General features: G+C 47.7%; 1 protein-coding gene across 3 annotated transcripts in view; it reads right to left on the bottom strand.

The window, feature by feature from the left end:
* The window catches only part of CHD7 (chromodomain helicase DNA binding protein 7), a 128330-nt gene that overhangs the window by 2080 nt on the left and 100469 nt on the right, over positions 1-25781 (bottom strand). For 2 of the 3 annotated variants that reach the window (XM_027561045.1, XM_027561042.1), the window contains exons 19-36: positions 23584-23694; positions 23293-23498; positions 20649-20848; positions 20335-20494; positions 15853-15942; positions 15281-15384; positions 13811-13940; positions 13308-13380; positions 13092-13149; positions 11953-12181; positions 11462-11670; positions 10598-11248; positions 9699-9859; positions 7307-7534; positions 6662-7105; positions 3080-3301; positions 1671-1811; positions 1363-1467 (exon numbers count right to left, since the gene is read on the bottom strand). In XM_027561045.1, the coding sequence (XP_027416846.1) occupies positions 1363-1467; positions 1671-1811; positions 3080-3301; positions 6662-7105; positions 7307-7534; positions 9699-9859; positions 10598-11248; positions 11462-11670; positions 11953-12181; positions 13092-13149; positions 13308-13380; positions 13811-13940; positions 15281-15384; positions 15853-15942; positions 20335-20494; positions 20649-20848; positions 23293-23498; positions 23584-23694 (3522 nt within the window). The remainder of the gene's footprint in view (positions 1-1362; positions 1468-1670; positions 1812-3079; positions 3302-6661; positions 7106-7306; positions 7535-9698; positions 9860-10597; positions 11249-11461; positions 11671-11952; positions 12182-13091; positions 13150-13307; positions 13381-13810; positions 13941-15280; positions 15385-15852; positions 15943-20334; positions 20495-20648; positions 20849-23292; positions 23499-23583; positions 23695-25781) is intronic. The other variant, XM_027561043.1, reaches the window with a different exon arrangement.

The following is a 25781-nucleotide window of genomic DNA, read 5'->3' as shown; positions in this document are numbered from 1 at the left end:
CACCTGGGCCTTTGTGATGAACTGAACACTGATGGTTCAGAATGGAAATACACAAGCAAATTATTCCCATTCAAAAAGCTCAAGGATAGAACCTATGAAAGCAAAGCTTCTCTCTTTTCGCATTATACAGCTCGTCAGATTATGCTGAATTGCAGGAAAAAAAAAATGTGAAAGGGTACTCTATCAGTGGGGGTTTCCCTGGTGGCTCAGTGGTAAAGAATCCACCTGCCAATGCAGGAGACCTGGGTTTGACCCTTTGGGTGGGAAAAGGAAATGGCTACCTACTCCAGTATTCTTGCCTGGGAAATCCCATGGACAGAGAAGCCAGGTGGGCTATAGTCCATGGGGTCACAAAGAGCTGGACATGACTGAGTGACTAACACTTTTCACTTTCAAGTACTACTTTAGTATTTATCCTGGAGAAACAAAAACTCATCTTCACACCAAAATGTGTACACAAGTGTTTTACAGCAGTTCTGCTTGTAACTGTCACAGTCTGAAAACAGCCCAGAGTCCTTCCACGGGTGACAGGGAACCACACCCAGGGTTATATCCAAGCACAAGAGTGTATCAGCAGTGAAACTTCGGACACATGTAACCACTTGGATGAATTTCAGTATGATGAGTGAAGGAAGCCCTATCAAAAAGGTTATGTAGTTTACACTTCTGTATACCTGACATTCTCAAAAAGACAAAACTCTAGGAATGGAGAACAGATAAAGGAGTGAGTGCCCTGGGCTGGGGGTGGAGACAGAGAGCAATACAAGGGAATTTGGGGCAGTGATGCAACTGTCTATATTCTTCTGATTATGCTGGCTGTTTAAGAAACTATCCACGTGTGAAGATGAATAGAACTGTTCACCAAAAGAAAAATAAGCACTTTTACTGTATACTTTGGACAAATAAAAAGAATCAAGACTTTATTAACAAATTAATTGCAAAAAGAAATAGTGAAATAAATGTCTAGGCAGAATTGCTGTATTTTTCATTTATCTTAAAACCAGAAATCACAGTTAATCTCAAGGATCTTAACCACCATAAATTCCATTCCACCGATGCTGTTAACCAGGTTTACCTGGGGCCTTTCTCCCTGGAGTAAGTCTGCCTCTAATACCGTGAGTGTGTATTTCTATACAGTCCTTTAAATCACAGCTGTCAAATTAATCCACTTTGGATTAATGACATATGGATACAAGGAATGATGATGTATTAATTATCTATGGAAATGATGTACTGTATCAATTCTTTTAAGCCAAGAATAAATCATTGAATAAGTAATGACAAGCAGAAAATAAAGAAAAATTCAGGAAAACAATTTTGTACAGATACCTTCCTGGACAGAGAGGCAGAGTCTATACTTACAGACTGCTTGACTATGTCCGTCCAGTCTGGGGCCACTGCAAACTCGGGGTTTTCTTCCAGCCACCGGGGCAGATCCTTCATCGGAGGCGCCATAGCTCCACCCATCTGGGGAGAGGCATTTAGGAAAAGACTTAGAAACTGACAAGTTCTTCCCTTTTCCCCCCTCCCCATTTGTGTATCTACACAGATACATACACACATCACATATATTCTGGAAGAAATATTAACTTATAAAAGAGGTTGGAGTAAAACATTTCTTGCTGGGAAAAGACATTCCAGAGAGATCAATTCTCTTTCCCAGGGTTTACCTTCTTCCCATTTCGTTTGTTCACGACAGGCACCCTTTCTTCTCCTGTCAAAGTGTTTATATCCAATTTATTAGGGTTTCGACATCTGTGTCGTTTCTGTTTCGGTTTCTGAAATGAGGAAAACAGCACATCTGCGTTCTTCTGCAAAAAACACAAAAATACAAAAACAAATCGTATTTAGTAAAACCATAGTTAATACTTATTCTTTCCTATATGGATGATAAGCAGAACAGTCAGGCCATTTTTAACTACTATGGAAATTTCAACAATCATTTTAAGGATCAGAAACCCTAGTTTTCTTTGAAAGGAAAAACTATTCTCCTTCTCCTGTACTTAAAGAACAAACTTGAAAGCTGAGAATATGCTTTTCTTCTCATCTCCCAATAACCTGCTTCAAGTCTTGTCTTCAAATGTTTCACTGAGTCATGGTATTTTAAAAGAAAACTTTCTCTAGCTCCTTTGCTAATCTCTACTTGATGATGTGAATGGATACAGGGATGATCTCATGTCTACGCCATGAGACTGTGCACGAGGAGAAACAGCCCAAGGGATAAGAGAGTCTATGCAGGAGGGTGCATTCTGAGTGGCAGGAACTCACCAAAATGCAAACTCCCACACTTAAGTTTGAAAAAATTCAATCACATAAGTATAAGACATAAAACATGCACTGTTTAAAGCTAGCAGCAGTTTAAGTGACAAATCATCTAGGGTTCCTGTCTGATGTTTAATAAATGGCATTGAGTGTTAGTTGTTTAAGAAAGACGCCAATAAAGCCTCAGGCTGCATTAGCTGCTCACATCTCTTCAGGAACAGCTTCCTAATATTCTGTGCTGGGCAGACTCAGTCCAGAGACCAATTAAAGTGTGTTGGTTGGGGGAGGGGTGTGTGTTTTTCTATTAATGGGACCACCTGGAAACCACACCATGTGAAGAGCAATGGAAAAAAATCACATCTATTTGGTGGGAGAAGGAAAAAACAAGGAAATGCGTCTTCAAATAGCTACAAGGCTGCTCTTCACACTGGACAGACCTGAAGTTAGTTTCTCTAATGTGGAATTTTTGATGTTTTTGTTTAGTCACTAAGCTGTGTCCGACTCTTTTGTGACCTCATGGAGTGCAACCTGCCAGGCTCCTCTGTCCATGGGATTTCCCAGGCAAGAATGCTGGAGTGGGTTGCCATTCCCTTCTCTAGAGGATCGAATCCGTGCCTCCCGAGTTGGCAGGTGGATTCTTTACCACTTGGGCCACCAGGAAAACCCCTAATGTAGAATACAGAGTGATGAAAGCTTGAAAACGTTCACACTGACAAGACAGACTGAGGGACCAGGGATTTCCATGTTGTACGGGAGAAGGAAAAGGACTGACTGGGCAAGAGTCCCCTGAAACAAGTCTCTACTCAGTGATACTCACTGGTACATAACTTGGCATATCAACAGTATAAGTGGGATGCAGCTTCAGCCATTCAACTAAATCCTTATTTTTAGGCGCCTCCTCCCCCACCAGCCTCGTCCCATCTTCGAGATTTATAACAGGGATCCGTGTGTCTGGGTCCAGGTGTCCAGGAGAAGGAATGTTTCTTGTAGGTGGGGTCTCTATATCCTCTTCAAAAGCTTTGGTCACTTCAGCATCCTCCTGCAGAAAGAAGACAATGTTCTCAATTCTTGAGTGGAGAGAGCGGTCCTGACTACATCCTAGCCCAAGAAAACAGGAGCCTAGTGGGGTGGGTCTCAAAAGGGAAAAAGGCTACTTGAAACAGTGGCAGTTTGGGAACAGCAATTAAATCAGAAGATGTAACTTATTCTTCACACTGTACAATTAGTAATAAGGTAGAAAATTCAGTCCATCTCTGTTCCATGTTTGAGACCCACTAGGAACACGACACAGGCAGTGGAGTCTGAGCCTGGTATGCCCTCAAAGCGTGGGTAGCCTCTCAGTCTTTCTTGGGGATCCCTGGAGAGTGTCATTAAAGAAATGAAAATTAGGGGACTTCCCTACAGGTCCAGTGGTTAAGACTTCCAATGCAGGGGGCACGGGCTCAAATCCCTGGTTGGGAAACTAACATTCCACAGACGGCACAGTACAGCGGGAAAAAAAGAAATTATCGAAATTATAATTCACGGAATGTTCCAAAAGCCAGTTCATTGTAGCTTTTTGGCTTTCTGTGTTCAGTACAATTTTGTTGGTAGTACAATATTTCATATCAGGCATGTGTGGCAACACTGGAAAGATGAATTAGTTGAAGCTGAGACCTGACCATTGCCCAGCCACTGGTCCTCAAACTCTGCGTTTCAACCTGCAGACGTGGTTCACAGGCCCATCTGTCCAGCCATGCTCCTGCTTGGGTTCAGGTCTCCGTCACTGGCCCCTGCATCACTGAAGTACTCCTAAACGGGCCCTCTGATTCTACTTCCGCCCTCTTTAATCCAGTCTCCACTCTGTAAGGAGGCAATCTGCTGAAATGCACCCTTCCTAGTTCAAAGATTATGTTACATCACTTCCCCTAGTTAAGCTAATTTTGCAATTGAATTCCCATCACCTTCAGGATAAAATCCAAGTTCTTTAGGTCGCCTACCAAAGCCCTCTGTGGTTTACATCTCACCTTGTGCCCAAGCTCCTCTCTGCTGAAGCTGCCTCCTCATCAAACTCCCTGGCCAGTAACTTTCAGTTCATCGGACACAATGGGCTCTCCCTGGCCACGCTCCCTTTGCACATGCTCTCCCAGCCCCCTCTTTTCAAATGACTTACTCCCATACAACCTGCAAAATTTAACTGAGGTATGACCACCCATAGGGAAACTTTCCCACTTGTTTCTGCCCACATTCTCCTCCTTCCATTCCCATTCTTCTTTTGGGTTCTCAAAATATCCCAGGGGCACCTCACGACAATGAGAGGTTGTTATTTATCTGTCGCCCATCTTAAACACTGAGTTCTCTGGTGTAAGCACCTGTCAGGCTTTTATTCTCTGCATCCCAGTACCTGGCACAGGGCATGGCTGACTCCCACTATGCTGCTGATTGCAGAACGGCTGCATCCTTACTTTTCACAACCGCACAGTGATCTCCAGCATGATGCCAACGTGAGATTTTAGGATTTGCCTCATTCCACACAAGTAACCTTGCTGACCTCTACAGCTCTTCACTACTCAGTTTATTTATAGATTCATTCTCCTTCTGTTTTATGTGCTCACACAAAACCCTCTATAACACCAAATGAGGAATGTGAAATTCCAACATTTAAAAGTAAAAAAAAATAATTAAAATAAACATACATTCTCTAATACCTGTTAAGAGTTTTGAGCTAGGTTGCTAATAGGATTTTAGGGGAAAAAAACTAATAAACTCTTAGAGATAGCTTAAAATACGTGAATGAATAAAGTCAGTCGTAAGTCTAATATGGGGTTTACAATTACAATAGGAAATTGTAATTGCTAATTCCTGATGCTGGGTCCACAAAATAAAATTCAAATGGAAAGATGATTTGTTGATGTTCCCGGAGAAAGGATTTTCAGTGAATAAAACCTATCAAAGCATTAGGGTGGTTCCCAACAGGGGACCACACACCTAGCAATGGCCTTTCTTTAACTTGGGGAACAACTAGTCAAATTGATACACTGTACGGCGTATTTTTACAAGATGCTAAAAGTAAATCACATGATCCACAAAAATGACAGTTACTATGACTGGTACATTTACAATAAGTTTTGAAAATAAATTACCTTTTAACCACCTGGATGCTTCTGAAACTCAGACGCATGGCTAGCCCACTTCAGTGTGTCTACTCTTTGTGACCCTGTGGACTGCAGCCCGCCATGCTCTTCTGACAACAGGATTTCCCAGGGAATACTGGAGTGAGCTGGCATTTCCTGCTCCAGAACCAGACCCGACTAGGGGACAAGTTTCAATGGAAGCTTGTTTGTTGTCACTTCTAGACCCTAACTCCACCATGTCTCCCTACTCTTTTAGGTTACTACGCTTCCCTTAAAAATGGGGAAATAATAATAGGGATGAAATAAGGAAAACATATTTAAACAAACTTCTCCCCTTGGCGTTTCTTAAACTGTGTCTATCGCCCAGGGGATGGGCCCACCACCCGTGTGCCGGCTTATCAGGCACCTCTGTGCTGATTCGGGTTTCGAATCCACAGGCTCACTGTGGTGGTGTTGTTTAATCTCTTAAGTTGTGTCTGACTCTTATGTGACCCTATGGGCTGTATCCCGGTAGGCTCCTCTGTCCATGGGACTTCCCAGACAAGAATATTGGAGCAGGTTGCTATTTTGGTGCCTTGTACCAGTCTCAGTGCTTTAGAGGGGACTTCCTTCGTGTATTCTGGTTCCTGGGAGAAACTCTCTAATTCTTAATGGGGTGGCACAGTTTTAGGTGAGCGGTTGAGATGGACCAGGAAACAGAGATATTTTGATTACATTGCACTCATTTCCTTTGAATTGAAGAAATAAATGCCAAAATCCACTGACACATGTATTTCCTGCAAACCTAAACTAGCACAGACCTCAATTCAGTTGAGATTTTTAAAATATCCATTTACAGAGGTGGGAGAATTTGCAATCACTAGCTTTGCATATGAACACAAATCTTCAGTCTGAAGCTGAACAAATCTAATAAATGCTGGGCCCCAAACATATTGATACTTCTAAGAGCAGAAGTGTTTCCATCTCGAAGTTCACAGGTTATAGGCTCAGAAGAACACATGTTTGTTTGAGGCTAGTCTGCTGAGAGTAATCAATACATTAGGACCTTGGGAAGAATAAATCCTCAAGCTACATGTGGTTCAGGCTGAGTGATCTGTGCCAATGCTTAGCACAATATTCCGGCTCAGAACCACGGCTCTGTCCACTGTGGCTCCTTTGGTGGGAGGAGTGGCTTTCACACCACATCATGGAGGGGCACATGCCCCGGCCTGGGCAGCAGAGCCAGGACTCGGCTGCCAGTATGAACACCTGGGTGGGGGTGGAGGGGCACCATCCCCTGGACTTACTGTACTCAGTGATGTCCGTTTGTGGCTCATAAACAGCAGGTCAAGGCCCTCCACGTTTTTCCTCCTTCCCCGCCTCCGCTTCATGGGGGGCTCTCCGTCCACGAGGGAGCCATTGAGCAGATGTCTGGTGGGCGTGCGGGACAGGCCGGCCTGGAGCAGTTCCATCTGAGTCTTAAAGGCATCAGACACCGGCGTGGAGACGTTGGGCAAGATCAACTTTGAAGTGAGAGATGAAAAGTTTGAGGTAGAGCTTGCTGCCTCTCTCGAGGCCTTTGATAAATCGACCACTTTCTCTTGTCCATTCTCTGAGACCACCTGAGACCCCCGCAGCTGCGCCACCATCTCCATGAGGTTTCGCCGCTTGGCAGCTCTCTCCGCCTCGATTTCGATCTTCCTCCTCCTCCTCCTCCGCTGGCGAGGCACGGAGAGGTTAAGGGCATCATCCTGTTGAAAAAATCCCCACAGAAACAGTGAGCCCAGCCTGCACTTGCCGCACAGCAGAAACCAGGGATGAGAAGTTTAAGGGATTAAACGTCTGAGGCCAGAGCAGCCTTCTTATTTCAAATGGGACCGGCCAACACGAGCTTCCGAACTGAGTCAGGAGAGCTTATCTCTAGGCTCCCCGGGTAGGGCGCTCTTACTGACCTTGGACAGCTGAGGGGAGGCAGTGAGTTCCTCGCTCCCGCTGATGCTGGCCTGGCCCACGGCAGACAGCTCGGCCAGGCTCCTCTTCTGCAGGGGACTGTCGGCGGTGGGGGGCGTGTAGCCGGGGATGAGGCCTTGGAAATCAAACATCTGGCGCCTATTTACCGGCCATTTGCCTTTCAATACTGCTTCACAGATGTTGTCTAATCGGTTTATCATTACTCGGTCCTAGAGAGAGAAGAAAAGTCACACGAAACCGTAACAAAGACCTGGTGAAAATGATGAGATGGATACATCCACCGAGATGCCAAAGAGTAGAAAAGGCTTAAAAGTAAGCAGAAAGCAAACAAGCGAGAGAAGAAACCAAACCCACCAGAACCGCTTTAGTCTGCTGCAAGGTTCGAAGGTGGCCACAACACAGACCACTCAGTATTTCTCAGTTATGAACACTGAGGCGCATAAATGAGAGGGCATTACATAACCACTGCCTCTAAAACGTCCCCGAGCTTTACAAGTCACTGCTGTTCGGGCTACATATTGTTGGTGTGTGTTGGGAGGTGACCAGGGATGGAAGCCTGCACTCAGACTTCACCATGTGCTGGTGCTGCAGTCCTCGGGCTGGACCGCAGCCTCTCCCAGGAAGTGGGACATCATTAGCGTCACTATTAATAAAGTTCAGCATTACGAATGGGCACCAACCTAGGAACACCTAATGAGTGTCGATTTGCATCCTCTACCTATTATCACTTCAAGTTTCATTGAAGCATGGACGTTAAAATTTTCTAATTACAGCTCTTAGACCCAGTTTCCACAGATTAAAAGGGCCTGCTACTAGGGGCCTTCTGGCTGATCTGGGAAGCTCTCTTCTAAACTCAGTAAGGGAGATGAGCAAAACCAGGGAGATAAGGGGAGTGGGGCCAGGGGACAGGGGGCAACGTCTCTGATAATACAGTCTTCAGTTAAAAATTTCACATTGTTTCTTTCCAACGGACACCATGTGAGACCAGCCTGGGGATGAGTCCATAGAGACCTTTTTTTGTGTTGTTTGTCTTAAACCAGACAGCCCTGTTATGGTGATTAGGAAGATTATTTCCCCACCCTGAAAAACAGACCCAAATTACACAGAGATTTATTATAAAATTATACTAGTTAGCCAAAAGAGTAATTTCCACTTTGCTTTTGGTTACAGATAACTACATTTGTGATTATCTCATAATGTATTTGAGCAAATGGGTCAGCAGCCCATCCTCTCCCCAGTTCAGAAGATTACAGGGTTCCAAATATATAGCAAGCTGTCTTAGATCTGAAAGTTCTGCTTCAGGATATTAAAAACAAAACAAAACACAGTTTTAAAAGTCCACACATATTCCCTTGTGCACTGTTGCTGGGATTGCAAAATGGTACATCTGCTGTGAAAAACAGTACAGAGGTTCCTCAAAAATTAAAAACAGAACTACCCTATGATCCAGCAATACTACTTGTATGTATATACCAAAAAAAAAAAAAAAAAGCAAGCCAGGTCTCAATGAGATATCAGTAATTCCCATTTATAGCAGCACCATGATAAGCTAAGAGAAGGAAGGAGGCCAAATGTCCCAACGATGGACAGATGCATAAGGAAAATATGGTACAGACACACAATGGACTATTATTCAGCCTTAAAGAGGAAGGAAATTCTGTTACATGCTTTCCCAAAGATGGACCTTGAAGACATTATACTAAGTGAAATAGGCCAGTCACAAAAGAACAAGTACTGTATGATTCTACCTATGTGATTATGTCAAGTTCACAGAAACGGAGAGTAGTATGGTGGTTATCCAGGGGCAGAGAGGGAGGGGAGTTGGATAATGGGTATAGAGTCTCAATCCTATAAGATACAAAAGTCCTGAAGATCCTTTTACAGTGTGAAAAAAAAAATATATATGTATATATATATGATGTGAATATATGAATGTATTTAACACTATCCAACTGCACACTTAAAGAATGGTGAAGACTGTAAATTTCATGGTGTGTTTTTTACCACAATAAAATTTTTTTCAAAAAATCCACACATTTCGTCAATGGGTGAGTCTTCTGAAGCAATAAGCCATAGACTGTACTAGACAAATAACCTAAAAGACCTCAAGGAACCAAAGAGCCCTATAAACAGTTCTTTTTTCTTACTTTCTTTGCTTCTTGTCACCTTTCCTATCCTATATGAAAGCATTCTACAGAATTTTTTTCTTTGTGCTTTTCCAGATCATTCTTGTAAGAAAAAAAAAATCTAGTATACAATCTTCATACACTATGTCAAAGTTCACCTGAAAATTATTTGAAAAATCAAGCTAGAATGATTTTCTTCACCCCATTTATTATTTTGGTCATCAAATAACAACAAAATCCCACCAACCTTAGGCCAAAATGAGAAGGCAAACGTCCTTTCATGAAGGAGCTGAGCTACAGATGGGTCACCATCCTCCATGTAGAATCCATCCCGGGTCTCATCCCTAGCAGTGCTCATGGAAGCATTGCTCTCTTCATCAAAATTCTTCCCTCTAGAGACAGCCCCTGCTGAGAAATGAGTTACTGTGCATCACCCACAACCAGAATCTTTCTGAAAAGGAAGTGTAGAGGGGAATGGATTTAATGTCTGAATGCTGACGAGCTCCTCTGTATCTCGTATCTACTATGGCTAGAATGGTATCAGGGATTTTGCAAATCCTGTCACTCAAAGCTTGCAAGGGCCCTTGCACGTAGCTGGTGTTACTCCCGTTTAACAGATGAGGAAGCGGAGGCTTGGGGGCTATGTCACTAGTCAGCAGGCATCCTGCTGCAGACAGGTCTCAGGGGAGGGTGGTGACAGCCAAGCCTCTGACCCACAGGACCCTCTGCTCCTCCATCAGAAAGAGGACTAACGTGTTGGCCACGATTCCGAGCTGAAGCTCAGGTAGAAAAGTGTAGCGCATGTTTAATTTTTGTTTTGTGGCAGGTACGGCAACCTACCTGGGACTTAGGAAGACAACTGGTTCTTCCTAGATTCTACTCCCACTCTTTATTTCTGAATGGAAATTAAATTAAGCATCATCTGCCTTAAAATTGTTATTGCCTGTAAAACCTGAGAAGCTGCTGAAGTAGTGCGTTCACAGGTCACAGCAGGGCAAAACACACATCTAAGCATTACCCGTTATCATCCTAATGCAAATGTACACTCATTACCCTTTAAAAACCCAAAGAGGACACGGATCACATGACATGAAGACAGCTGCTGGGGTGGGCCCAAGAGAGGCCTGAGGGTCAGTCAGGTCTTACCTTCAGGCTGGGAAGACTCTTCTGACTTGTCATCATCTTCCAGCTTTTCCTCTTCGTCCTCCTCAGAACCCTTCTCAGAAATGGACTTGGGCCCGGAGTCCACACCGACCTCCACCCCTCTGGGCTCGCTCTTCCCAGCCCCCAGCTCCGCCTCGCGGTCCTGCCTCTGGTCCTTCCCGCTGCCCTCGGCCTCCTCTTCCTCCTTCCCCTCGGGCTTCTCGGAGGCCTCCCTGGCCTTGGCCTCGGCTGCCCCGGCCTTGTCCTCCTGACCTGGGGCAGCTGGGGTGGCGGCGGGGGTCTGGCCAAAGCCCAGGGCCAGAGGGTTCAGGGCAGGGGCGCCGCCCGCCCCCCGGGCCTGGGCGAAGTTCTTGTGCGCGTCCAGGAAGGAGAGCTCGGGGTCGTTGAGGATGTGGTAGTCGGTGCGGCTGACGCCGTGCTTGGCGGCGCCCACCAGCAGGTCCCGGTCATGCCGGCCGCACTCCCACCACTCGGGCAGGTCCAGGCTGGGTTGGCAGAGCTTGAGCCGCTCAGCCAACTGTGGGTGGTGCAGCACCTGCTCGCGGATCCTGCGCAGCAGCTCGATGCGGTACAGTGTGCGGGAGGCGCGCTCCTCCGTGATGGGCTCGATGGCCGACGACAGGTCCGGTGGCTCTGCGCAGGAGGACCGCGTGTCATCGAGGGGAGCAGCGGGAGGTCCCCGAGCCCGCCCAGCCTCTCCCATCCCAGGCTGTCCACGCACGGCCTGCATCCCTGGGGAACCTTCTGCCCCTTCCGGTCCCCGCCACGCTCCCATCCCCACACCACCGGCATCCCTGGGGAACCTATGCCCGGCCCTCCCGCCTCTCCGCATCCCTGAGGACTTACCGTCATCCGGCTTGGCGGGCATGCGACACACCCGCCGGCACATGGCCACAAAGCAGCTGAAGTACTTCTCCAGACTCTCGTCGGACTTCTTGTCAAGCCTGGCAAAGGCTCGGAACTGGTTCCAGTCGAACTGCTGCTTCGCAGGGTCAAAAATGACCCCGAATGTGGACACCACTCGATAAAAGTCCGCCTCCTCCCGCCTCGTCCACCTGTCAGAGAGATCTTAGCTGTGGACTGGTACCCGAGTAAAAAGGCTTAAAGGTTACTGCTGCTTCTCCTTTAAACTGAATCCATAGTGCTTTTTTCTGCTTTGTTTTGTTCTGGGGCGGGGGGAGGTGGGGGGGGGGTTGGGGGGAGGGGTGGGGGGGCGGGTTGGGGAGGGGGCTGGGTTTGACGGCCATCCTCTTGGATGTGATTCCTGCCTCTGCAGGCCAGGAAGAGCGGAGGAGAGAGGAAGGTACCAGGGACTAAGAAAACCCTAAGACGCTCACTTCTGCCGCTTCTCCGATATGATGGCCTCCCTTTCGGCTTCCAGGGCCCGCACTTCCTCGCGAGGCCGCCGCCTCCGCCGGTCTGTCTTCATCAGCGCCTCCTGCCGCATCTGCTGCCGCTTGTAGCTGCGCTGGTAGGCAGTGATGAGCCTGCGTAGCCGGGTGGTCAGCGTGGAGGTGCTGGGCCAGTACAGCTGGCCTAGCTCAGTGCTGCCCTCGCTGTGCTTGCCTGGGGAGGCGGGGAGAACATTCCTGAATGAGAGAACATTCCTGAATATGTAGCTATGACCTTTGCCATAGGCAGGGTTTCCCATCCAAACAGGATGACTTGCTAACATTCAAATGATAGCCTGGGAAAAATGATGGTGGTGCTCTCTTAATACTTTCCTGTAGCCCAGATGGTAAAGAATCTGCCTGCAATGCAGAAGACCTGGGTTCGATCCCTGGGTCAGGAAGATCCCCTGGAAAAGGGAATGGCAACCCACTCCAGTATTCTTGCCTGGAGAATTCCATGAACAGAGGAGCTTGGTGGGCTACAGTCCAGTATATGGTGCCCAAAGAGTCAGACAAAACTAAGTGACTAACACTACTACTAAGGAAGTATAGAAGTTTCATATTAGTATGAACTTATAAACCATTCTTTCTCAACTCCTTAGGGGGGAAAAAAAAAGCCAAGTTCATATATCAATCATACATAAAGAAACATACTTTGTGCCACAAACTACATGGTGATAATGCAATACAATAATCTTGAACATAAAAACCAATCATATAATTGTTACCTAATGATTTTATATCAGGGAAAAAGTAGGGTAGTAGTCTCAATAAACTGGCAGTTATTTCAGATATTTAACAAATTTCCTGCTTCCATGAGCTATGTTTCTGTAGATGCTTAAGAGCTTTCATTAACTGGTATAAATCATAAATATATAAATTGTCTTTGTCCAAAAAAAGTTATTTTATCAAAGAGATTGAACATAATGATTAACCAAGAATCAGCAGGAGTTCTTCACATCAGAGAGCAGTAGATGAAGTGGCATTTGGAGACACCACCCTGGTGAAGGAACTGCAGCCTGGCCATGGGGCCTGGCCTGAGTCCCACTCCTCAGCTCTGCTCCCCACAGCTTTCAGAGTTGTACCTGGGGCGCGTATTTCCATGGGCTCTTCCTTATCTTCTGGAGGAGAATTTGCAAATTCCTCAAAAGCAAAGCAAGAAAGACAAGTTATTTTAATTTGGGGTTCTATTTTGCTTTGTCTTTTAAAGGAAAGGCCGTTATCTATAAAGTTTAATAAGTCTTATATGGGCATATAATATTTTACTGGGGCCATAAAACTGAATGTACTCAAGTTCTTACATCTATTTCATCCTTGAACGGCGTTCTGGTTGGTTTATATTCTGGGTCTTCATCTTCTCTATCAAATTCTCCCCTGTATGAAATGTTTTTAAAAAATGTTTAAATCACACTGATTATCAAGACACCGAAGGAGCCTGATAAAAAGGAACAGCTCGCCTCATGCTGCTTTGAATTCTGAGCCTGACATCCAAAGCGACTCTGTCGGTATTTAAAATGTGCAGCCATGAGGGGCGGCGGGTGTGTGTGCACGCAGTGGGGTGTGTTCGGGCGGGGGGGGGGGGGTTATGATCATTTGAAAAAGACAAGTTACAGATTATCTAGATCCTATATTGTGTTTAAATAGTCATCATGATACATAAACAGACTATACTGGTAAACACCGCTCAAGTCCAAATCAGATGCAGCACAGCGCGTGGTGTTGTGTAAGGACTGAACCCTGCCAGTGGATCTGACACTCTGACACTGACATAAAGTTTATTAAAATTTTAAAGTGTCCTTCTTACCCGTCACCGCCATCTGCTAGCATGTCTGTTCCTCTCTGCTCGGCAGCGATGGCCTTGGCATCGGGCATACCAACTCGTTCCAGGAAGCACAGCGCGGGGTCAGCTCGCATGGAGTTGTACTTCTCGTACCCTGTGCCGTCCCCCCAACCCAGAGAGGACACACACAGAGACCACGAAGGCCCGTCACTCACAGAACCACAGCATGGCTGCCTCACACCAAGGTCGTCTCTTTATCAGATGATGGTTTATGCCCTATTTAAACTAACCAGGCTATAGTAGCGCATTCTTGGAATGCTCTTCCCGGGGCAGATTTGGGGGAGGGGGAAGGCAGATTACATTTTCACGGATATTATCAGAATGACCTTAGTAAATACTAATGAAAACACAGGTTCAGGGTAACTGCAAGATGCCCGGGAAGAGGTCTGACCCTGTTGTCCCCAAGATCTAATTTTGCTTGGCATTTAAAAGGCCGCATAGTGTTCTTCGATGACCTCTGCAGTGGTCCAGCCCACCCTCCCTGTGAGCGGCTTCGGTCCTGCGGGAAGTCCACTGCCGGCTGATACATCCCTGTCTACGTCAGGCCAACGAACCTGTCTGATCAGGTTTAGGATGATGCGTGTCAGTAAGATGACACTGTTCCCTCTATGGTTTTCAAACTGCAATTTGCTTTTTGACTGCCCAGGTTGACTAGATGGGAAATGGCAGATCCCAACAGTGCACTGCGGGAAGATGGTTTCTGAGGCTGAGCTCACAAAACACGGCTGCAGTACACAAGCAGAACGGCACAATTCAATTAGGGTGTGTACGACAACACCCCGGCTCCTAACTGCTGAAGAGCCGCCAGCCAAACTGTAATCATGAAAGGTTTTATAAGCCATCATTCTCCCCCTTAGTCAGGCTGGGCTGCCGAGAATACCTCAGCGACCTCCAGAGACTCGGGATTATAATCAGGAATCGTTCACTGTATATATCATGCCAGTTCTGCATCCCCGGCCTTTCAAAGTTAACAAGGCTGCGTCCCACTCAGGGGAGCCGCGGGTTCTCGGCACTGACATTTGTGAAATATTGCTTGGAACAAAGCCCAGGAGGCACTTGTACAGATTAATAGCAGAGGTTAAGCCCACCGTCCACTTTGACATGGGCTGGCAGAGCGCGCAAGGGGAGCCGTGCTGGAAGTAAAGTTTCCAAAGAGCTATAGGACAACTTGGCTATTATTAAAACAAATATGGTTTGGGTTCTATTTACAGCCAAGGAAGAAATGTTTTCTTCTCAAATACTCAACAAACATTCAAAAACAGCATCTGATATTTACAGTTCATATTAGATTTTTCGTGCGGGGAAACCGTAGACGCCAAGAGTCCTTTGGAACTAGCCTCATTAATATTATGACTTTGGAAAGAGTGTGCAGAGAGCTCTAAATAAAGACAAAGACACATGGTCAAGATGGGGTCTGATGCAGACGCCCCTTACCGTGCTTGAACACGCCAATGAGGAGGGACTTGTCTGCTTCCTTATCCCACCAGTCTGTGGGGACTTCCGCGTGGAAAGGTTCAGGTATCCACACGTCAGCTTCACTGCAAAGACAACCACTGACGTGATATTTACAATAGACCCCACTGCTGGAAAAGAATGCTAAGTGAGGAGCATGACACTCGCCCCCTTCCCACGACAAGCACCTGAGCATCGTGGAGTGAGGTGGGGATGCTGGGGCGGTGCGAGCCAAGGTTGCAGGAAAGGGCAGAAGTCGGCTGCCTTCTGCTGGGACCAGAAGTAAACTTTATCCCACAGGACCCTGTTTTAAAGGTCACCTCACAAACACGAGTCATTTAGTTCACACCTTTTTGTACGTCCACAAAGACCTACAAACAGGCTTCTCCCGATTCTCCTCATGTCCCCAGGCTCGTAGGACAAACACTGCATTCGAGATGCAGAAAGAGAGATGTGCTGAGGATGCAGGAGGTTTGAAGCGCGCCCCCCACCCGTGACGTGGACTCTGACTGCCTGGATGGTCACTGCGAGGAGGAACACAGGCGCGTACCCACCTGGAGTCGGCGCCCTCCAGGATCTTCTCTGCCTGGTCTCCTATCACTTCTTGTCTCAGGTAGTAGAGCATGCGGACACGCAGCAGGACCCTGGAGAGGGAGACGGGGGAGGTGGGGGGAAGTTCTTAACTTCGGGACTGTTTGCCAACAGTGGCTTTTGGCAGCTGCTGCTGTTCATCCATCATCCTGCCAAGGCTGATTAGCCATGCTGTATGGTAGGCTTGAAGCGTGACAGATGGTGCCACATAATCACCTCTGCGTGTGCTTTCTGCTGGCTTCCAACCGGCCTGCCTGGCAACCGCGCCCCCTGCACGGGAGGGCCGGCGCTCAGCCCGGCCCGGGCGCACTTCATTTAGTCCTACCTAGCGCAGCTTGTGAAGTTTAGACACGTAGCCCACCACTGCCTCTGAAGTATTGAAGCAAGTTTGTAAACAACTGAGCAGATGGCTTTCAGTAACTGTTCTGCTTCATTATCTCATAAAATTTCCTCAGCTGCTGCCTTAATACCATTTTTGGAAGCACATCACAAGTTGTAGGAATAAACGAGATATAAAATCTGGTTTTACTACCTGACAATAAACCCTCAATACAGAATGTCAGGTTTTCCAGATTATACAACTTTGCTTCTGAGGAAGGAAGATGGTGGTGGGGGTGGATCCTTGCCGGGCCACCCTTTAAGGGGCTGTACCCATGTTTTATTCCTTCTAGCTTACATAACCTGGAAGCCCAAGTTGTCACTTAACAAATAATAATACAACATCACAAAGGAGATTAAAGTGTGTCTGGTTTGCTGAAGTTCTTAGTCATTTTCAAGGAATTGGTTTTTAAAAACTCATGGAATTCTAGGAACCAAATTTTCAATCTCATGTGGATTTCCTCAATGGTGTAAACTAATTCTTTGGATAAAGCCCACCTGGTAAACACCCCAAGAACTCTCAAGTCTAGCGTCTCCTGGACCAGCCCTGGTGTGCATTCAGGACAGACACCTGAAGACCACCGCCTTGTCCACGAGTAGACAAAATCAAGTGCGATTCCCACCACACACTTGGAGAACACTTCTCAATCCGTGTGTCGCGTGTACTACCACTAGTTCATTTGATCCTCACAGTAACTCTAGGGCAAAGTAGGACAAGTTACGATTTCCATTTCCTAAGCTAACAGAAGACAAGCGACAGACTTCAAAGTCCCAGAGTCACTTTAAGCACGGACCACTCAGAGTTAGGCCATCTGACTCCACCTCTTTGTACTGTCTCTAGGGATATGGACCCTGTCCTTGAACACATCAAAATGGCAAGTAGGGGTGGCTTCACCACGACAGACCACTCCTGATCACATACAGACATCCTGTGTACCACCTGCCCCTGATCGCACACAGACATCCCCTTTGTCACCCGCCCCCAGTCACACACAGACACCCCCGGTATCACCCACCGCCGATCACACAGACACCCCCTCTACCACCCGCCCCGATCACATACAGACACCTGGTGTACCACCTGCCCTGGATCACACACAGACACCCCATATACCACCTGCCCTGGATCACACACAGATACTCCCTGTATCACCCACCCTGGATCACACACTGACACCCCATGTACCACCTGCCCCTAATCACACAGAGACAACCCATGTACCACCCACCCCGGATCACACATAGACACCCCTGTATCACCTGCCTGCCTGTCCAGCATGGGGGCTGCTCCTGGCCAGCCTGGGTTCTCAACAGGCAAAACACAAAGCTGTAAAGACCTGAATGTGCTCCAAGGTAAGAGATCTTTTTGGAAAACTGGTTTTTATTAAGATTTCTTTCTCTGGATAAGATTAAAAATTGACTGTGCCACACTGAACCTGCAGAAGCGAAGTCAACACTGTGGGCAGCCGTGCCCGGCAAGAGCAGAGTCTGCAGCCCAGGTCTCCTCACAGAGGATGCTCAGCCAGGACGCACCTTCCACCTTTACCTGGATCTTCTTTTATGCACCAAACCTCAGTGCAGCATCAGTAACCCTAGCAGTTTCTCTTCCTTCAGGAGAAGACAAGGTTTTCTACCTCATGAGGAGTTTTAGTTTTGTGGATGGAGGCTTTAACGAATGATTGTAACTGTGAATGTCATCTTTCTTCTAGAGGAAAAAATTCAAACTCGTGAACAGGCAAGCTGAGTGCCCCTGAGGAATATATGGTGGGTCCTGGCAGGATAACGAGGTGATGGAAGGTGGCCTCGGACTCTAAGGGGTTTGCATGTGGTGAGTCAGGATGCCTCTCGAGTCCCCACTGTTAATCTTCATTCTGGTGGCTGGTCCCACTAGGGTCTGTTTTCTGGACGAGCATCCAGGTCAGGACCACAGGTGCACTGAACTGTCCCACCCCTTCCATCTCCTTCAACCCAAGACAGTTCCTGTCTTGGTCTCCTGAAACTTTTGAAGAGGACTGGCCGGATATTTTCCAGAAGATCTCACAATTTGGGTCTCGTTTTTCTCTCTGACTGCTCATCCCAGAGAGGAGGTGGAGACATGGCCAGTTCTCTTGAGACCCAGGTAAGATGTAAAGAGCATGAGTTATAGCTCACGTACTAACCAGGGAGGGTGCCCTATGGAAGTCTGTGATTGACGTGGGAAATTAAAAACTGCTGTCTCAGTGAGGCCTGGGAACAGAAGCCTGCCCCCACACTAAACCCCTTCGGTTACGGTTTGTCTGAATCCAGAACTCCTAAGGTTATGGACCCCAACTTCACAGAAACTACAAAGAAATAGAAGTTTTCTAATAGCTATGAGTGGGGCGGGACTTGAAGGAGGACCACTATGCTATGACAGTAACAGTGGTTTCTGAGGTGCTAAGATGGTTTGAGGTAATGGTTTTGAAGACTCAGAAAGGAAAATTTTTGTCAGTCAAAATTTAAGAATCGTGATCAAAGATGGTCCCTGAAAGTACCATTACATTTAAAAAGGGATGAAAACCATGAGTCAGGACAACCCAGGAGAAGCAGGTGTTCTCTGGGAAATTATTTCACTGAGGCTTTAGACAACTCTGAGGGAAGATAGGCTTCAGACATGGGCGGGGGTGGGAGGGTGGGGGGTGGTCGAGAGCAAGGGCGGTGTCCCTCGACTAGCTGAGGGACCCTGAGTATCCGAGACTTGGTTTCCTTGTCTGGTAAAGGGGGATAAAAGAGCAAGATGACTCGTCTTAGACAATTCAAACAGAAAATCCATAGGAAGCGCTTGGCGTGCTGCCAGTAATAGGTACTCAGACTTTTGTTGCTGCGATATAGAGACAGACATTTATTGAAGCTCTATTTGACAAGTAAGGAAAGCGAGTCTGAGAGGATGAGAAGCTTGCCCCAGGTGGCCCCAATCAGGAAGGGTACAGATGTGCACTGGCTGTGCTGCTGAACCCCAGATACTGAAAACACACGCTCAGAGGAGGGGAAGCACCCACAGGTGGAGGTGCTCAGCAGCTCACAGAGCTCCGAGCAATGGAATTAATTCAGGTCCAGTTCCCTTCAGCTACGTATAATCAGGTTCTAGAAATAAAGGTGAGGAATAGGATTCTAAACCTCGCAGGTAAGAAAAAATGGACCCAACAACCGAGGAGTCGTGCGTGTGTGTGTGCACAGGTGCACATGTGCTAAGTCACTTCAGTCATGTCCGACTCTTCACGAACCTACGGACTGTAGTCCACCAGGTGCCTCTGTTCATGGCATCACAAAGCAAAAAATATCATCTAAACTCCTCAGCCCCTTCATGGGAAGCAGTCAGTTGAAGGCAGGATTATATAAAGCTAACCACAATTCTCTAAACACGTTGGCTAAAACTCAGTTATCCACATGTCCACAGCACCATCATTCACAACAGCCAAAGACATCCATTAACCCAAGTGCCCATCGATGCATGGATGAATAAAATGTGGTCTATACACACAATGGAGTATTACACAGCCATAAAAGGGAACGAGCTTCTGTAGAAGCTACAACATGGATGAACCTTGAAAACATTATGTTCAGTAAAATAAACCAGCTACAACAAGGCAAATACTATAACAAGATACCTAGAATAAGCCAATTCTTAGAGACAGATGGTGGGACGGTGTTGTCAAGTGCCGAGGGCAGGAAGGGTGAGAAATCATTTAATAGGAACAGAAGTTATACTAAGGTCCATGAAAAGGTTTGGGTTCTAGACAGTGGTGATGGGCACACAGCAATCTGAATACAATTACTGCCAATGAACTGTATACTTACCAATAGTTAAAGTAGTAAAACTGTGTTTATGCATCGTTACTACTGCCCCCCTCCCCCCCAAAAATCAGCCCTCTAAAGTCAGGCTTCCACCTGACCTGACATCATGTTTCAAGAAAAAAAACAGTAAAGCTGCGCCACAAGAGTGCACTAGTCTTACTGATGGATATCTGGTGTATACGCATACTTGAGTACACGTACAGTTAAGAACCAGAAGGGCTGCCCGCTCCCCGCACCCGCCCTCCCTGACGTACTTGTTGCAATGGTGCTTCAGGTGCTTCTTGTAACTGTCCTCCTGGAACAAGGCGTCCGGGTTGCAGCCAGCCAGCCAGTCGGCATCCTGCACCACTGGGTGTGAGCTCTGGGCTTTCACCTTCTTGCCCTTCCTCCCCCTGGGCACCGGGGCTGACAAACCTAGAACCAGAGTAGTCATGATGATAATAACAATAGACACTGTCCACGACCCCAGTGACCGTGTCAGGGTCAGGAGTCAGGGACACGCAGGGTCTGGGGTGCCTCCGAGCTCCCCGGAGGCTCCCAGGACCCCGAGAGGGAGGTGCAGACCCACCGGAATGGTTGACCAGGGCCCGCGTCTGGCCATCAGCCGTGGGTGTGATGAGATCCCAGATGAAGCTCTTGATGTTCTCGTCCCCCCGGTAGTGGTTGAGGCAGTACACAAGGATGGTCCTGCAGATGGTCTCCACGTCCTGCTCGCTGAGTGGGCGCTTGTAGCGACCATGGGAGAGGATGTCCGTCCACCTCCCCCAGCTGCAAAGCAAATGTCCACATGTGGACGGTGCCTCCGACCTGAGACCTGGGGCTCTGGTTTCAGAGGCAGGTGGCAGCCTTAGGAGGGCCTGGGTCAAAACTAGTGACAGCAACATCAGGCAGTGGAAAAGCAATCCAGGTGCAGTAGCTAAACACACACACACACACACACACACACACACAGCCGCAGGGTGGGAGCTGACACCGCGTTTCCAGCAGGGATCTGAAAGCCCTCTGCTTCCCCTCCTCGAGGGCGTGGTTTCCATGTTCTGATGCTGACCCGTCATCTGAGATGGAAGGTGACAAGTGGCAGGTGTGACCACCCCCACATCAGGAAGCTGGTGGCTGAGGGTGTGGCCACAGAAGCAGCTGAGCGTCTCCCGATACCCAGACATGAGGTGGTCTGCTGGCTCACATCGGACCCTCGGCCCGGAGTGAGGAAGATTAACGACCAACCACACAGGAAGTTATTAGAAGCATCATTCATTAGAAGCATCATCCATCAACTTGAAGAAAAAAGTTATATGTGATTTTCATTTTGGTAAGATGCTCTGTAATGTGTTAAAAGGAAATTATAAGCACACCTCAATAATTAATGGAAAGCCACAAAAGATCTCCCTCTGAAACCAAGTCCCAAATATAAGCACTTACGTGTCCTCCTGTGAAACAGGGAGAGAAAGGGCCGTGGACAGGCCCCATATGCAGCCCACAGGCAGGTGCCATGTGAGCACACCTTCCCCAAACTGCAGGTGCTCAGGGCAGAAATCAGCCCCAGGCGAGGGGCCCAGCCTCACCGGTGGCTTTGCCTCTGCCCCACCTGGTCCTCCAGCTTCCAGATTTGTTCTCCCAGTTCCATAAACCACAAGCTTGGCCCTAGCCTTTGGGCCTTCGGACACACAGCTCTTCTTGCCAGAAACTCTCTTCTCCCTGTCCCACACCCCACCCTTACTCCTACTCCAGCTAATTCAAGATGTTTGTTCATGCCACCTCTGTGAAATGCCTTCTTTGATTCCCCCACTTAGAAGTAGGAAACAGCACCCGAGCTGCCTCTTAAAGGAGAGAGGACCTGTCTGCCTGGGGTGGGGGTGGGGGTGCCATGACCATCCTGCTCACAGTCGAGGAGGGAAGGGCTCTACAGAAAGACAGATAAGCATACCTTCCAGCTTCGGCAGAAATTAATATGCTCTGTCGCTAAAGTCAGCAGCAAAATTCTCAACTTTGACGGCTTAGATCATGGAAACAGGTGAAGTAGCAAAAGGGTCAGGTGGAGGGTCTCCACCTAGTAAAGACGGCCAGGAGTGAACCGCCGGCGCGTGGAGATGATGCAGAGAGGGGACCCAGCTACCAGGACATGGGACGGGCTACAGTGCATCTGCCTTTACTGTAAGCAACCACTGACCCAGCGTGCACTGTGCCTGCTGGCATCACACTCTGCCCTGAGGACAAAGAAGGAGCCCTAGGCCTCAAGGAGTCCTTCACTGGGGCTCCAGCAGGAAGGGACCATTAAGAGCAATCACCTGACGAGCTGAGTGTGACAGCACGTGCAGGAGACCCTTAGGGGTGGGAGGTGGGACAGGAAGCTGAGGTGATGCCCGCTAGGAGGTCAAGTGCGGGAGGTGGTAGGCAGATCAAGTCTGGGCTGGCGGAGTCGGGGCAGGGCTGCTTGTGGAAACAGGGTGGAAAGAGCAGCCCTGAGTGCCCATGGGAAGACCCACAGGACCGACAAGGGCCAGGTAAGATCCCTGTCGGCCACGTTAGCAGCATGTCTGTGTTTCTTCTGAAACTAATGATGATCTATTAGAAGAAAAAAATCACAGAGCAGAAGTCATCCGATCTATAGAAACACTGTTTTCGTGGCAGGTTTTTCATTTGAGCGGTATTTGCTTACAGTCCCACCAGGTACGAGAGCGTGCTTGTTTAGGAATTCTGATTTATGCCGAGCACACTGCCTTTGGAAGCCCTGTGCCATGGAGTTTCAGAGATGGATTCAATGTGGATCCTGAGATTGAGCAGGAGAAATACGACCCATTTAGATGGTTGAAATGGCCTCCACATTTCAGATAGGTAGGAAGAGCTTTACAAATGAGACCACTGCCTTTAACAAATTTTTATAACAGAAAAATGATGAAAGAGTACCAAAAGTGATGAGAGAGTGGTAATTTTACGTGAAGGAGCCCTAGAAAGAGACTTCTGAGGCTTCCTTCTGAGTTCCTAGTGATCAGCAAGTGAATCTGAGTCTGACGTGATTCCTCAAAGGATATACCCCCTTCAAATCTCTGAGGATCTGCACAGCTTTGAGTTCTTTAACCACCTGGGTTGTGCCAAAAGCATTTGTGTCCTGGGCAGTCACAGAAACCCAAACATAAATTAGAGTTTTTCTATACCACTTGGAATTCTAACCATTTTTTGAATGAAATTCCATTTCTCACGTGAGCTTGACTCACCCATAGACGAGCAGGTTCTTCTCAACTCGGAAGCATTCGCTCCTGGCATAGCCCTGGGACCTGTCTGGTGGCCGCCGCGGCTTTGTGCAGGGCTTCTCCTCTGAGTCACTCTCCAGGTCTGAAAATTCCATCAGCTCGTCCTCCTTCACCGCGCTGTACAGCCTGGTTTGCTTCCTCACTCTTGGAGTGTCAATAACCAGGTTGTTCTGAAAGACAGCAGATAATGTGAAACTTCTGAAAAGGAAGCCCTGGGAGAGGTCAGACAGGGAGTCAATGTGACCGCTCACTCACCCTTCCGTTTAAGGCATCGATATCCAATTCTGCCTTCTTCGCCCACTTTTGCCAGAAATTTGGATCATCCAAGGAAATATCTGTCCTATTTCCAGATGCAACAAAGCTGGCCTAAAGGAAAAAAATGTTCATTACTTTGCGATGGTTTTCTCAGTGAAATGCAAAGCAGCTTTCACTTTCATTCACCCGAACACACAGTCATCCTTCCACTGTGTGTGTGGCAGGTGTTATGGTCAGTGGGACTGGGACGAAGGACTGTCCCTTAGGCAGCTCACTGTCCAGGGGTTGAGACAGATCAGGAAATAAAAAATGACAGCACAGCCTAATAAATGACAGGTGACAGAGATGTGTACAGGTGCAGCCAACGTACGGAGGGGAGCCCCAGCCAGGCTTAGGTGGGGTGGAGGTTCCTGCTGGGAAGAGAGAATATGTCCTCCAGAACACAGTGCCCAAACCAACCACAGAACAGGGCTCCCCTGGTGGTCCAGTGGTTAAGAATCCACCTTGCAATGCAGGGGATATTGGTTTGATCCCTGGTCCACAGAGATTCCACATGCCAAGGGGGCAATGAGCCCTCTGCACCACAACTACCGAGCCTGTGCTCTAGAGCCTGGGAGCTGAAACTGCTGAGACTCTGAGTCACAACTGCTGAAGCCTGTGTGCCTAGAGCCCGTGCTCCACGAACAAGAGAAGCCACCACAATGAGAAGCCTGAGCACCGCAACTAGAGAGCAGCCCTGCTCACTGCAACTAGAGAAAGCTCAAGTACAGCAATGAAGACCCAGCAGAGCCAAAAATTAATTAATTAATTTAAAAAAAAGGCCACAGAACAAGAAAGCAAGTGGAAATGTCCAGGATGGAGCATGTGCAAAGGCACAAGGGCGAAGAAAGGTGATTGTGTCACGTAGCCAGGGCTTCGGGTGGTCAGGGGGGTGTTGCCCAAGGTCAAGCTGGTGAGGCAGGCAGAAGGCGGGGCCGGCAGGGCCTTGTGTGTCCTGTTAGCAGAGTCCAAATTCCATCCTCAGGCAGCAGGAAATTCTTTGAAAATGGAAATAATCTCAAGAGGAATGAGACCATACGCAAAGTCACCTGTCAGAGGGACCACACCAGTGTCCTGGAGCAGGGGGTGGGGTCGGGGGAGTGCAGAACAGAACAGAACAAGCTGCAGCCAGGGTTTAGGGAGGGAATGGGGAAGATCTGCAGAAATGAAGAAAAGGAGACAGGCTAGAAGGTGGTCTTTAAAAGGTAAAATTAAAGGGGTTAGACTGTGAGGGCATGTAAAGGCTGAAGGAGGAGGAAGCCATGAAAACCCCAGCTTCAATTCTGGCATCTGAGAGGTGTGACTCAGGTGAAGAAAACAGGGGTGTGTGCACGTGCACACACGCATGCACAGAGGTGGAGGGGCAGAGATAATGACCCTGTTTTGGTACCGAATGAATCTGAAGTATCTGTGAGGACGGAGGAAAGAACCTGAAAAGAAGCTGAAAGATGTGAGGGAGAAGGTGTTGGGTCACTGAGCCCAGACAAGGAGAACCTTTCAAGACTGGAGTAGCTGTGTGAAGTGGAGCAGCTGAGACAAGTGGAGTAGTTTCAACAAGTGGAGCAGGTGGGACAAGTGCAGTAGCTGGGATAACTGGATATCCATATGTAAAAGAAGGGAGCTGGACCTCCGTCTCATCACACACAAAAATTCACTCAAAAAGGGATCGGAGACATAGAAGTTAAGAGTGAAAACTGTAAAACTCTTAGAAGAACGAACACGAGCAAACCTTTGCAATCATAGGTTAAACGATGTATCAGAAGCACACATGATAAAAGAAAAACATGGGTAACCTGGGCTTCTTAAAATTAAGCATTACTTTGCCAACAAAGGTCCGTCTAGTCAAGGCTATGGTTTTTCCTGTGGTCATGTATGGATGTGAGAGCTGGACTGTGAAGAAAGCTGAGCACCGAAGAACTGATGCTTTTGAACTGTGGTGTTGGAGAAGACTCTTGACAGTCCCTTGGACTGCAAAGAGATCCAACCAGTCCATTCTGAAGGAGATCAGCCCTGGGATTTCTTTGGAAGGAATGATGTTAAAGCTGAAACTCCAGTACTTTAGCCACCTCATGCAAAGAGTTGACTCATTGGAAAAGACTCTGATGCTGGGAGGGATTGGGGGCAGGTGGAGAAGGGGACGACAGGATGAGATGGCTGGA

Source organism: Bos indicus x Bos taurus, chromosome 14 (genome assembly GCF_003369695.1).
Source record: "Bos indicus x Bos taurus breed Angus x Brahman F1 hybrid chromosome 14, Bos_hybrid_MaternalHap_v2.0, whole genome shotgun sequence".
NCBI classification, from domain to species: Eukaryota; Metazoa; Chordata; class Mammalia; order Artiodactyla; family Bovidae; genus Bos; species Bos indicus x Bos taurus.
This window is presented reverse-complemented; position numbering and strand designations above follow the sequence as displayed.